This window comes from Exserohilum turcica (genome assembly GCF_000359705.1).
Source record: "Exserohilum turcica Et28A unplaced genomic scaffold SETTUscaffold_14, whole genome shotgun sequence".
NCBI lineage: Eukaryota > Fungi > Ascomycota > Dothideomycetes > Pleosporales > Pleosporaceae > Exserohilum > Exserohilum turcicum.
Window position 1 is genome coordinate 1,012,288 of NW_007359959.1, and position 13,233 is coordinate 1,025,520.

The following is a 13,233-nucleotide window of genomic DNA, read 5'->3' on the forward strand; positions in this document are numbered from 1 at the left end:
TCCCAACTTTTTTTTTCTTTCTCGCTAATATATGTGTGTGTGTGTGTGTGGATGTGGATGTATGGGATAGATAGTAGATAGTGAATAAGTGTAATGTTAATATGCAAGATATAAGATGCAAGAGTTCTACGTTTCACACACACACACACACACGCACACAACAGATAAGAGTTTGAAATTTCTTTTAAGGGGGGAACGGGATATCAAACGCCCTTCAACACCCATTAGACCATGCATCCATAATACCAAACATAAACATAACCACAAACAACAAAACAGCATCAAGCTTTTAAATTTTGCTCAAGCCTTCCTGCTCGACTTGTGCTTTTTGCTCTTCTTAGCCGCGCTGTCCTTGAACTTCTCTGCTTCCTTGTAGGCCTCGTCGACGGCCTCGCCCACCTTGCGCTTCTTCTCGCCCGTCTTGACCGACACGGTCATGCTGCTTGCGGCATTGTTGCCCTTTTTGGTGGCGTTGCTGATTGCGCGTTCGGCTTCTTCCCAGTCGGCGGCTCCGGCGCCGATTTCGTATCTAGTGGGGATGTGGGTTAGCTGGGTTGTTGTGAGGGGTTATAAAAAGGTAGTGGGATGGGATGGGATGGAATGTGAGAAGAAAAGAAGTGTGGGGGGGTTAAACGTACTTGTGCAAAGGCAAAGCATCAATCATGCTTCTCTGTCGCTCTCGATCCTCGGCCAGAAACTCCTCGCCGCCCTCCTTCAACTCTTCTTCCAAGCTCTTCTCAAGCGGCTTGAAGCGGCGTGCATCTTCGGCTGTAGCATCTCCGTCGACGCCATTCTCATCAATATCCATAGCCTCGGGCATTGTTTGTTCGACGGCGCCCTCGACGACGCCGCGGAACGCCGTGGCTACTTTGCGCACAATCTTGACGAACATGGCCATGAGCTGGCTGGAGTTGAGATTGAGTTCCTTTTCTAGATCGGAGAATTCCTTGCGCTGGAGCCCAATGGCAAGGAGGAGTGCGGTTTGTACGCCGCTGAGTTTGACTTGGCCTTTGAGACGGCCGGTGAAGTAGAGGAATGCAATCGATGGGAGCATATCGAGAATGACGTGGTAGTCCAGCATGTTATTTGCGTAGGATTCGAGACGCTTGAGGTCGAAGGGCGTGAAGATGGCGTCTAGCTCAGCTTTGCTGATGGGTTTTGCGGCAAGATCGGCATCGAGCTTGGATCCTGCTGAAGCGGACTCTTCTATCGAGAGGGACGTGATGGATGGAAAGGTGCGGAATTGGTACGAGAGGAGGGTAAGGAAACGCTTCTGGAAGTCCTTGGCGAATGCAGCGACCCAGCTGCCGTCTGACGATGTTGTCTCGAGTGAGCGCAGCATGATACATGTGTGCTCTCCAGTGAGGTCGTTGGGTGTTTGCCGGAGGTATACTGGCACGAAAGACGCGCGTTTCCAGAACTTGTGCAACTGCGCAGTGAGACCATATGATACACCGACATAGTCAAGCTTAGGTGACTTCAACTCTTGCAACCGAGCAAACAATGGTGGCATCTCGCTTGCTTCCCGGATCTTGACGTTATCCTTTAGAAGTGATGCGTCCTCCAAGTCAGCTTCTGTTATCCTTCGCATTTGCTCCACCTCTTGAGGCTCCGTCTCGGACAAGCTTGCAAGTTTGCCGTCGTAAAAGTCAACCAGGAGTTGCAGGGCCTTTGATCCATATCCCATGTTGACATATTCCGGGTTCGTTGCTATTCGCACCACACGAGCACCAGACAGGCTTGCAAAGTTCTCATCTTGGAATTGTTGGGATACAATCCATGGGATCAAGTCACCGCCTGCACGCTGTCCTCGGCTCAAACTGTTTAGTACACTTTCCCTGCTAATCTGACCTTCGAGCGCTACCTGGATAACACAGAGAGGCTCAGGAAGCTTGTTCTCTTCTGTAGGTCCGGTGAGAACGAATAGGTGATGCGCCGGCGCATCGGACATGAGCTGCAAATCGTTTGGCGTGTTCTTGTAGTGACTGGCAACGTAGAGCGCCATCATCTTCTGCAAGAATTTTTCTGCAGCCGGGTTGTAGGAAAACAGGGTGTCGCGGTTTACGTGAAGAAGCTGGCATTTGTCGGGGTGCGGGCATCCTTGTGTGGTTATTTTTCGTGGTAGAGTTGCGTCAAGACATAGAAGGTCGTTCATCCAGCGCTCGACAGAGTCGCCTTGAGCGTATCGAATGGGCTCCGAAAGCGTAATCTCTCGTAGCGAACGACCAGTCATCGTGGTCTCCGAGGCATCTTTTGTCTCCTTTCCTGTTGACCGATCTACAACGTGGGTCGAGCCATTGGCGCCCTTGCCTCGCGATTGTTCGCGAAGTTGCTGTATGAGCTTGAGAGACAGCGATCGACCGGTACCCTCGTAACCGTTGATTGTCGACGCCATGAAGACAAGGTATGGACCCATGAGTTTTCGCACTAGTGGCAGAGGAATAGCTGCAGCCTCGTCAATCACCAACAACTCTGCTTGACCTAGAACATGCGAGTCTTCGGGCTTGATGTATTGAATCACCTGTCGATGCTGGCGATGCAATTCGATCCTTACAGTGGCCTTGTTCTGGTCGGGTTGAGTGGACTGCATGATGGTGTAGTCTTGATGATCTACGTAGTTGAGCGAATCAAAGCCCTTGAGAATGAACTCGAACAGAGTCTTCAAGTTCTCTGGACTTGGAGATGTGATGTAGATGTTGCTGTAGCCGTGCGCAACAGCGGCCGCTACAGCCACACCCAAAGCTGCTGATTTACCACGTCCACGGGCTGCTGTTAGCGTGACCGTACTTCGCAGGGTCTTCTCGACAATGGCCTCGACGAATGTCAGCAGGGCCTTTGCTTGATCTACAGTCTTCGCAAGTTTGACGAGATCTCCGGTAGGGGGCGAGTCCGCCAACGATTCTTTAATCTCTGCCAGCTCCTTCGCCTTTGGTGTCTTGCCCTCTAGCTCTGGGTCTGGTGGCGGTAATTGCTTGACATGCTTTCCGCCCGAAATCGGAAGCACATTAAGCTCGTCGTCGACAACCAAGCAACTGTCGCATTTTCCAAGTGATAGCAAGAAACGCTCGTTGAAGCGCGCAACGACGTCACTGTGCGCCTCTGTCCGGTATCTCGAGTGAATGTCCATGGACATTGTGTATAGCTGCTTCAAGCTGGTCATGCCCTTCAACAGAAGTATGACCAGTCCTCCACCCTCGACCGTCTCTATAGTTCGCGCGAGGAGGTTGGGCGTAAGCGCTTCAAAGTCCTGCAGAATACACATGCCGTATGTGTTACCTAGAATCTTTTCCGTCTCTTTGTAGTAGACATATCGGATGTTCTGCGTCGAGATGAAAAGTTCGAATGGGTCCTCGGTATCGATATCGCGTATCCCCCGCTTGATTTCGTTCTTGATTTTCTTTTCGCGCTTCTTGCGGTGACTGGAAAACCCTAATAGCTTGTTCTTGTATGCCCATAGGACCGACTTGTTCAACTTGACGTCGACGTTGAGCAGGATGTGGTAGAGGTTGACAATGACGTCCTTTTGGCGATCGCCAACAACGACGAAGAAGCTGCGCTTCTTTTCCTGTGCGCCATTGCGGATCAGCGCTGGTATGCGCGAGTCGATGGCTTTCTTCGGCATGTCGAGAGCTGCGCAGGCGTGGGCGCCTCTGCTTCCGTAGTCGATCTTACTTGGTGGCGCAGGCAATCGTGTAGCAGGAAACGAGTCGCTGGGTTCTTATTAGGGGTCGACAGGCCACGATGCCTTCTGCACTTGTTGTGGTGGGATTGGCGGCGCGTGGGAGCAAAAGTTCTGGCCGCCGAGGAAGCTTCAAGGTTCCGAGAAAATAATTGTTATCGATAACAGAATCGCGCTAAGGTCGCATCCTTCACGTGCACTAGGTACAATCTAATCTCATTGAGCTTTTTGATCAAAATGCTATCATGCCATTGAATATCAACGCTGAGACTATGTGATTTCATATGCCACCTTGTGCATGTATGAATGAATTCATGGTCAGACTAGTCTCATTCCTCCTTTGTCGCCTTCTCACTCTCCGTGTACTTTTCCAATCCCACATGTTCATTGATCCAGTCCAGTACAACCTCGTGCCACATCAAACTGTTCTCTGGTTTTAGAACCCAGTGGTTTTCATCCGGGAACGTCAAGAACTGGCTTTCTATCCCCTTGCTCTGCAGGACATTGAATGCTGCCAGCCCCTCACTAATTGTCAGTCTGTAATCCAGCTCACTGTGGATCACGAGCTGTGGGGTAGCCCAATTCTTTGTGTAACTGTGGGATAGTATAATTAGCAATCAATCTCGTTTGAATAAAACCAGGTAACGTACTTGCTAGGATCCCACTTCGCCCAGCTCTCAGGGCTGTTCCAGAGTGTGCCTTTGAGATCATGGAAGGGAAAGTAGAGCTCTTCAGAGGCCATCTGGCCGTGCATACTGAAGACACCATCGTGAGTTACAAGAGCCTTGAATTTGCGACCAAGAGGATGGCCTTGAATCCAGTTCATCATGTAACCGCCGTACGAAGCACCGAGAGCAACGGCACGGTCTGTATCGACATAGCTGATGTTAGATTTGATATACTCAAATCCTAGTTCGAGATCTTGGTAGGGTAGACCGCCCCATTGTCCTTGGATGGCATCGGTAAAGTCTTGGCCGTAACTTGTGCTGCCTGTAGGGTTTGGACAGATAACGACGTAGCCCTGCTCTGCAAATACGGCGGGATTCCACCGCGTGCTCCAACCATCGGTCCATGCGCCTTGTGGTCCACCATGGACGAGGTATGCGAGTGGGTACGTCTTCCCAGACGAAAAGTCGCTGGGCTTGACGACCCAAGCATGCACCTTGGTACCTGGCGCAGCGCCGTCCCAGTGGATCTCGTCGATTTGACGACGCGATAGCCCAAACATAGAGCCTGATCGTGTGTTGGAAGAAATATACTTGGTCGTGAGATGGTCGGGATCCGAGTCGTACGGCCGGTCTTCAGTAGGAAGATTGAAGACTTCGGTACTTTTGGAATGGGAAGCGAGCGGTACCAACGAGTACAAAGAGTTCTCGATCAAGCTATTTGATGTGACAAAGATGTCACCGCTCTTGAGAACCTGTGCACCACCGATAGTTCCGCCTTTCACAAGCAGAGATGGAAGAGGCTGCATGTCGCCACCTGGCTTTGGAGGCCCACTCCTGTATAGGTTACCGCGACCGTGTGACTCGGCCGTGAAGTACAGCTGCCAGTCGTCGGGACTCCACGCGATCGATTGCGGACTCCGATCCCACTTCCCCTTGCCGTCCTCCGAGGCATAGAGAAGAATAGCACCCGATGGGTTGTTGTAATCGTGGATGATAAATGCTTGGTTCTTGTCGGACTCATAACCGTCAGTCCTCATGGAGAGAAACGCGATCATCTTGCCAGAGTTGGACCAGACTGGCGAGGTACTTGCGCCCTCAAAGTCCTTGATCGTCGCCTTTTTGATTTCAGGAATGCTCTCCGAATGTAATCTGTCCCAAAAGTCCTCAGAAGCGGATACGTAAATATTTGTCTTGGTATGGGTGGCCGGGTTGAGATCAGGGTCCTTTGAGGTAAAGACAAGGCCATGCTTGGAGATGTCGAAGTGATCTTTGCCTCCGAATGGCTCAATAGGACTTTCCAACGATGTGCCCTTCAATGCGTTCTTCAGTGGGTGCTCCAACTCAAGAGCCTCTGAACTATCCGTCTTCTTCGGGGTCAGCTTGCCAAGCCATATCGCATTGCGATTCTCAGTCACATAGTGGTCCCAATGACGGACGAAGCCAGACTTGTATAGTTTGCCTGACGTATGCGATTTCTTGACTTTTTCTGGGTTGAAGAGCGTGCCATCTGGCTTGGCTTTGCCAACAAGTGCGAGTGCATATGTGCCATCACCGAGCGAGTAGACCTTGACATCGCTTACGGGACCCTCGATAGTACCAGCTGTGTATTTACTAACTACGAGTTAACAAACATGTTTATATTGCGGATATTTACTACATACCTCTTTTCAAAGTTATGTGGCGACCCGATGACAATGTTGGTAGTGCCATCATCTTTTGAATTCAGCAACAGCATCGCCTTATCATCAAGCCACGTAGGCTCGCTGTAGGACTTGTCATCCGTGACAAGGCTGGCCTGTTGGCTTTCAACATCCAGGATGCGAATCTCACCCTTCTTCGCGTGCTCGGAGAAACTGTACGTCGAAACCGAATACAGAATCTGCGACGCGCCGGAATTCGGGGCGCCTTCAGACCGCCGAGGTGCCTCGAGAAGCACTTTTGGCGTGAATTTGGAGGCCCGAATCGTCATGGTGGTGGTGGCCTGCGAAAATGAGGCGCCTTGACAGTGTGTTAGTACGAGATCCATGATGCAGATAATGTCTGATTTAAGCATTGGAAATGCGGCCAGCACATAGCTGCTCCCGTCGCTATGTACATGGCCACTCTGGAATAAGCAATGTGCAGGGATGCAGACCGCCACTTGAAGATGCAGATGGCTTGCATCGAATAAAGAGGGGTCAAACGAATAGCTTACTGTATGAGAGGTAGTTGAACGTCTGATTGATTTGCCTGAGGCCAGGAGCGACGAGTATGCAACAAACAGGAGAGAGCACCGTGGTAGATGTTGAACGTGGAACTAGGCGGATGCGGTTGGCCAACCCCTCACGCCAGCACCAGCCTCCCCACCGCTTTAGCGCCGCTCCTTGTGTCATCACTCACCGACGTTTGCGCTACCCCGCTTGTCACCCGGGTTATGGTGGTAAGACGAGGATTCCCGTGGAACCTCTGATTGTCATTGATTTTTTCAGAATATAATCTTTGTAACCCAAAAATTTCCTCAAAATCAATCAGTCCAAGGACAAAAAGTCCTGTGGCGCAGTGGTAGCGCGCCGTTCTTATAAGATTCGTCAGACTCTTATGACCTCATCCAGGTTATGCGGATGCCGTGGGTTCGAAGTAGGTTTCTCCCGCGATATCGATTGATTTCTTATACTAACATCTCCCCTAGCCCCACCAGGACTATATCTCCTCTTTTTGCTTTTTGCACCAGCACCTGGACTACGCCTAGCCTACGTCTTTTGTTTTTGCAGCATACCCACAGTGATGATAGATAGCCTGTGATGTGAGACGTTGATTTTTGGCCCACGTATGTGACTCAACAGAGCACTTGCATGAACCATGTACGGAGCGGCCAGAGTAGTGACTCGTGACTGCACAGTGATGGATCGACATTTGAATGTCACTCATTTGCAAGGCAGTCAAGAGAAAAGTCTATAGCAATGGATTGAATTCCTTAAAGGAGAGGAGTGAAAAAAAAGGCAGAAGAATAAGCAAGGATATCCGCTATGTCAAACCCGCTGAACCCCAAAACAACAAGAGCAAAACACTCCGTATGGTGATGCGCCACGCAGCACCAAATCATTATATACGCAAATCGTAACATTCATTAAGCAATCCAGGTGGGAGCGAACCGTGAAGTTGTGACGGCATGGATGGCATTAAACAGTTTCACTTATCCCGTGACAACTTTTTCTTTTTTTCGCTCTCGTTCCGCTCCTATTACTTCCAGATCTGCCACTTCTTTCTCTGCTTGGGCATTACGAAACTCTCTTGGCTCATTTCTTCGCCTTGCGAACCAAGGCCTTGGTGTGCACCGGGGCTCGGCTCGTCGTCGTCGTCGGCACTGTCAAGGCTGTCGTCGTCATCGTCGTCGTCATATGCCGCGCCGCCAAGGTATCTGTTTGCGGGTCCAACGCTGCCGTTGCGCTGGGGATATGTAGGGTATGTGGCCGCGGTCCTGTCGTAACCGCTTCGCTGTGGCTGGGCGGCGTAGTCTGCACGCTGAACTGGTTTTTCGTTGTACTCTGGATCAATCACTTGTCTGGGCGCCATGGCCGGGTGACTTTTCCCGTCGCGACCTCCGCTGCTGAAGTAGTCGACACCTGTTGTGTCTTGTCTAGCCTGAAGACCTTGTCCGTCGCGCGTGTATGGTGAGCCTGGGCCTGCACCAACAACGGCCGGATGTGGTGGGTACGACTCGCGCTTGGAGCGCTTTTGTGACGGTGTTGAGCCAATGCTGTAAGGACTCTGGCCTGCAGCACTGCTCACTGATCTCCTTGGGATCTTCAAGTCGGCATCCGGCTGTGTAGCAGGAAGTTGTGACTTGTGGGACGAGTTGCTATACGAAGGCTGTCTGCGGTTAGAAGGCGAGTGAGGTGGAAGCACAGTCGCTTGGGGCGCAGTTTGCACCACTTGGGGTTGTTGAGGTGCACTGGTATGTCTTCTATCAGTGAGATTGACCCACGCCGATGCCCTACTACTGGCGCTTGTGCTCGTGTCCAGACTCTGTCGTCCTGGGATCTGAACTGCTGGGGTATGAAACGCTCCGTCAGACTGAGCAGGGCCTACTGTCCGAGCTGTATTGGTATGGAATCCAGAGCTCAGAAGGTTCTCACGTCGAGTAGGGGCTATGACAGGGTTGCTAGAGTGGGCTGGTACAACGACGGGAGCCGAGCCTGAAGCCGTGGCAGTGGCCGAAGCAGACTCGCGTCGATTCCGTGACCCTAAACTTGGCATCACTATTCTGGGCCCAACTTTGTACTGTTGTCGTAGACGCTCTTCATCCTCGCTGGAGATTTCGCCGAGCTCGCTTCCACTTTCACTGCCTGAGACGGAGTTCCCATCATCGCCAATTGTGTCTTTTTGCTTTCGACGGAATGCACGGAAGAAATCTCCAGATTTACGCGGCTCCTTTTCTGTTTCGTCAGGCTCGGGTTCGACATAATCAAGAGCTGGCACAAGAAGTCGATATGGTGTTGTGATACCAGCTGGGTCATGCTGTGATACTTCGACGTTGAGACAAATATCAAGGCCGCCTTCGAGGTTGATAAACTCCTCCTGCTTCGTGCTCTTCCTACTGAGAACGCTGGGACGGCGTCGAAAAGCGGACAGCCGGTCCTGTGATAGGCTCCGGCGGCTCCGTGGAGGTGTTGCGCTTTCAGCAGTGCCTGGGCGGGAGCCATCCACTGATGGACGCCGACGGAACAGCGACGACAAGGAGTTGCGGCGAGAGCGAGTAGGCCTTTCCGGCTCCGAACGATCAGGCGAGAATGAGGACTGCGGCTGATAGTGGCCCACCTGTTCGTCATCGGCAGCAGCATAAGCGGGATTATTCCGATAAGAGACAGGAGGGGCACGTCGCCGCGCGGAAGGCCTGGTGTGTCCACTGAGTCTTCTCACCAACTGGCCAGGCGTGAAATCCGACAGCGATCTTCCTATGCCAGGGCCGTCTGGAGTGCCAGGCGGTGACGGTGTTGCCGACGGTGTAGATCCTGGCTTGTACTCTCGAATGCTGCACCAGTTTCGGTGGGGCAGCAGATGAGTGTTGTTTCGCTTTTTCCCATCCACGCCATGAGTGAACAGGGATATCATATCTTCATCCGTGTCCGAGTCTAAGTGGTGCACCTTGTTGCGTTTGTTGATAATATCCGCCATCACATCGGGAGGCGGCGTGTTGACTATGGCCGAGGAAATGACATTCGGCATGTACCTGTGGTCCTTGTCTTTTGGTATGTTGAGCTTCTTGTTGCTGTAGAATTGACCAACTGCCGCGAGATGGACGTCACCACCGAGTATAGTGACACGCACAGACTTGGTGGAAGCAATGTGTTGCAGCTCGCGAATGAACCAATTGCGCTCTTCCTTGTGGTGCTTTGCTGTCCAGTGGTCATCCAAGTCGTCGAGAATCTCTACACCTCCGTCAAACTTGTTCACGAAATTACCCAACATGCCAGTGCGCCCAAGGGCCTTGAGAGGATCCATCAGTCTGCTTGTCAGTATGTTCTCAAGAAAGTTCAATCGAGGGTAGGCGATGGGTACACCAAGCAGCACAATCAAGTGCTTGGTTTCGCCCTTGATGATCTCATCCTCAAGACGATCAAAGATGATGTCGTACGAGTCTTCGGTAAGAATCTCATCTCGTCGACGTTCTGTGCGGCAGTCAAGGCCAAGAAAAGCTACCGGTCGGCCGAGCCGCAGGAAGACGCTTCTGGAGCGCTCTTTGATGTAAGGACCAGGGCTTTTACCAAGCACCCACGAAGGCTCCGTCTTCTCCGTCTCGGCAGGTACGGATTGATGTTGGAAGAGCATGTAATACTTGAAGGCGACAGCACCGACCCCCGTGAACACTGGGGTCTGCATGAAGTGGTGAGGGTAAGATCCATAGCCCTGAGCGTGTTAGCATTTGCTTGTGTGGTGTGACGAAAAACACTTACATCGATGATGTCGTGGTCGTCCCAGATATTGACCATGGGAATCTGTGAATTGGCCATGCCGAACAAGCCCTGTGAGAACCACATCGAGTACCGATCTAGGTAGAATTGCTCGAGCTCGTTCTGCATCTCCTCTGAGAATGGTTGGTGGTGCTTGTGCATTGGATTCCTGTTCTCAGTCCATTGCCTAAACAGAGTTGTCTGCCTCATTGCGGCGTCGTTGTAAATCTGGTCTCCACCACCAATCATGACATGAAATGGACGGGTTTGGTGCGTGTTCAGGACGTCGCGCCACAGGGGGTCTGGGCCACAAAACTCATCCGGATCGACACTAGCGGAGAATCCGTTGCAGCTGTGAAACATGATATTCATAGATTCTCCCTTGGCAGGGACCCAGAATCCAATAGCCGGACCCTGGTTGATTTTGTAGGCGATGCGGGTCTGGCTAGCTCCAAGTTCGACTTCGATGTTGAAGCGCCAGAATGTCACACCTCGCTCAGCGTACAAACGAATACCAGGAAAGTCGCGCACTTTGCCCAGCTTTTCGCCGTCTCTTTTGTGGATACGGGTGGACTTAGCAGCCGTCCCATTGTGGGTGCTTCGAGATTGAGAGAACAGGCCTGTGCCATCTTCGATGCACGACAAGTCTTCATCCTCGGCGAGCTCATCGACAGGCTTGACGTACAGCGTTTTGCCCGTGCGTGACACTTTGGTCTGGCCTTCAATAGGATCGACGTACGATGGGTCGAGTTGGTCCTGGTCTACCTCTTGTGGTGGTGGCGGCAGGAGGTCCATTGGCTGCTTGAACAGCCGCAACGTCGGTGACTTGCTATATGAAGATCGAGAATCAACCGTCACAATCATGATGCTACCTCGCCAGATCTCTCGCTCTTGTCCTGGTTTGCTGCGGTCCTTGCGAAGGCCCGTGTAGCGCAGAAGCGGTCCACACTTGAGGTATAGTCGTGGGTTGAAAACAGTTGGCACGTGAGTATCGTCGGCATAGCCGTCGTACATGGGCTCAGCGTGATTGCTGCTAGCACGCCTCCGACGGTTCAATTTGGTTTCTTCCCACCATGCTTTGTTGCCACTGTTCGCTGTGACTGGTGCGTTCAAGTCAAGATCGTCAGCCGCAAGAGTGCCGACAGGGGCATCCTTCCATTCTTCAAGCATAGGTCCAGGCGTGTATATCCTCTCCGGCTCGCTGTGACTGCTGTGACCGCTGTTACCGCTGTGACGGCTGTGACGATTGCGAGATTGTTTCTCAGGATCGTGCGAATCCAGTTCCGACTCCGACTCGGAAAACACGACACTCTTTCGAGTGGTCTGAGGCACGGGGGGAATGATGACCGGAGTAGTCTTGGGCACGGGCGGTATGCGAGGCTTGGTTGGCGGGATATCAACCACCCGGGGCACACTCTTCCGGTCAATGGATTCTTGCTGCATTTCCATGTGTGCAGCCATGATGCCTCGACTGTCTCTCGATTCATGGCCTCTCTTGCTTTCTGAACGAGTCACTTCAGCTACAGTCGAGCTATCATCTACACCCATCAGACCAAGCCCTGCAGCATCCGACGCAGGCTTCTGGTCTCTCTGCGATGGAAGCGAGCTCCGATCGCTGTAGGTAGCACTTTGTGGAGAATTTCTGACTGGCTCCTTGCCTTTTAGACTGGTGCTTCGCGGAACAGCTTGTCCCCTCTGTGCTGGCATCTGCTGGGCAGGCTGGACCGCTCCGCCTTCTGATGCGGTGGGATCCCAAGGCTCGGTCAGATCATGAATGTACCCGTCGTCTGATTCCCACTGGGTTATCTGTGGCGACAGGTGCTTTTTCTCCGTGGGCATTGAAGCGTGGCGCTTGCTGCTACTCGCTCGGGTGGGTGTTCCGGGGGAACGATCTGGTGGGGAGACTGGTTGAGAGACAATTCGGTGCTGTTTCTGTGCAGCTTCTCGCGCCCGTCTTGCACGAGCTTCGGCCTCGATCTTCTCTTGGGCTGCCAGCTCGGCTTCGAATATCCTCGCTCTCCTCTCCTCTTTGCTAATGTCATCCAGCTTGCCTTCCAACTTCTGGAGCGGTGATCGGTCTGGCACCGAAGGTCCGCGCTGCGGGCCACGCCGCCCTGCGGCTCCTGCCAATGGCTCGACTGGCGCATATGGTGGCGACCGCAGGTTGTAGAGCCTGTCCGCAGCTGTCTGGATAGTGGCCTGCTGTCTGCTCGGGTTCAAGTGGATGGCTGGGTCGCGCGACCGCCCCGAGCCTGAACGTGCTGGTACTTTTACGCCTCTGGAGTATGGATCTTTGTACGATGAGGGTGGCGCGCGCGGCACGTCTGGCGCCGCCGGGATCGACTCGCCCATTGCGCCTGTGGTTGGGGGAAGAATAATCTTGCTGTTTCGCCGTCTCTGGCTGGTAGCGGTTGACGAGGCAGCGACAGGCCGCGCAGTGTTGCTGGGCATGGTGGTGGACATGGCGGGCACCGACTGGAATGGGTCGGCAGGCTGGGCATCGGTGGGACGGCGGTACGAGGTGCGCCTGGAGGCAGAGGCGTCCGGGGCATGGTGGAGAGTGGCATGGACGGGCGGCGAGGCGTACGGGGCGGCGTTGCTACTGTCTTCCATGTTGCGACGGGCTCATGGGGCGGGCGGTGTCGCTGAAGCAGGTGGGGGCGTTATGGCCGCCTTGAGCTCGACAGGAGGGACTGCAGGCGGCGAAAAGCTCTGGATGCAGGCAGCACTGCGACATGGACCCTTGGACAAGCGGCTCAACGGGTGCTATCACCTGGGAGAGCGACCTATGACCATTGCATGTGGCGGTGCGGGCGCAGGCACAGGTGCTGGTTGGCGGTCAGGCTGCGCAAAAAAAGTCGGGGCCCGGCGAGAAGCGCGATGACGACGAGGAGCCAGACAGACTACACGGAGATGCTATATACAAGGGAAGAGGCAGAGGCAGAGGGGCCCGGGT

General features: G+C 53.1%; 3 protein-coding genes across 3 annotated transcripts; all 3 read right to left on the minus strand.

The window, feature by feature from the left end:
* Positions 1 to 197: 197 nt before the first annotated feature.
* On the minus strand, positions 198 to 3,622 carry SETTUDRAFT_148654 (uncharacterized protein; the record flags this gene model as incomplete). Its single annotated transcript, XM_008025430.1, has 2 exons — positions 198 to 529; positions 639 to 3,622. 2 exons carry the CDS (start codon positions 3,620 to 3,622, stop codon positions 301 to 303), a joined length of 3,213 nt encoding a protein of 1,070 aa, XP_008023621.1. The 3' UTR covers positions 198 to 300.
* A 307-nt stretch (positions 3,623 to 3,929) lies between these two features.
* SETTUDRAFT_168207 (uncharacterized protein) lies at positions 3,930 to 6,338 on the minus strand. Its single transcript, XM_008025431.1, has 3 exons — positions 6,009 to 6,338; positions 4,330 to 5,958; positions 3,930 to 4,273 (listed from the first exon to the last, which is right to left on the minus strand). Exons 1-3 carry the CDS (start codon positions 6,314 to 6,316, stop codon positions 4,009 to 4,011), a joined length of 2,202 nt encoding a protein of 733 aa, XP_008023622.1. The 5' UTR covers positions 6,317 to 6,338; the 3' UTR covers positions 3,930 to 4,008.
* A 1,228-nt stretch (positions 6,339 to 7,566) lies between these two features.
* On the minus strand, positions 7,567 to 12,890 carry SETTUDRAFT_176395 (uncharacterized protein; the record flags this gene model as incomplete). The annotated part of the gene is made up of 2 exons (XM_008025432.1): positions 7,567 to 10,233; positions 10,281 to 12,890. 2 exons carry the CDS (start codon positions 12,888 to 12,890, stop codon positions 7,567 to 7,569), a joined length of 5,277 nt encoding a protein of 1,758 aa, XP_008023623.1.
* Between the last annotated feature and the right edge of the window lie 343 nt (positions 12,891 to 13,233).

Coding starts and splice junctions, on each gene's coding strand:
- SETTUDRAFT_168207 (XM_008025431.1), bottom strand. CDS start 6,316: ATGACGATTCGGGCCTCCAAATTCACGCCAAAAGTGCTTCTCGAGGCA. Junction 5,959..6,008: donor CCACATAACTTTGAAAAGAG/GTATGTAGTAAA, acceptor ACTCGTAGTTAG/TAAATACACAGCTGGTACTA. Junction 4,274..4,329: donor GCGAAGTGGGATCCTAGCAA/GTACGTTACCTG, acceptor ACTATCCCACAG/TTACACAAAGAATTGGGCTA.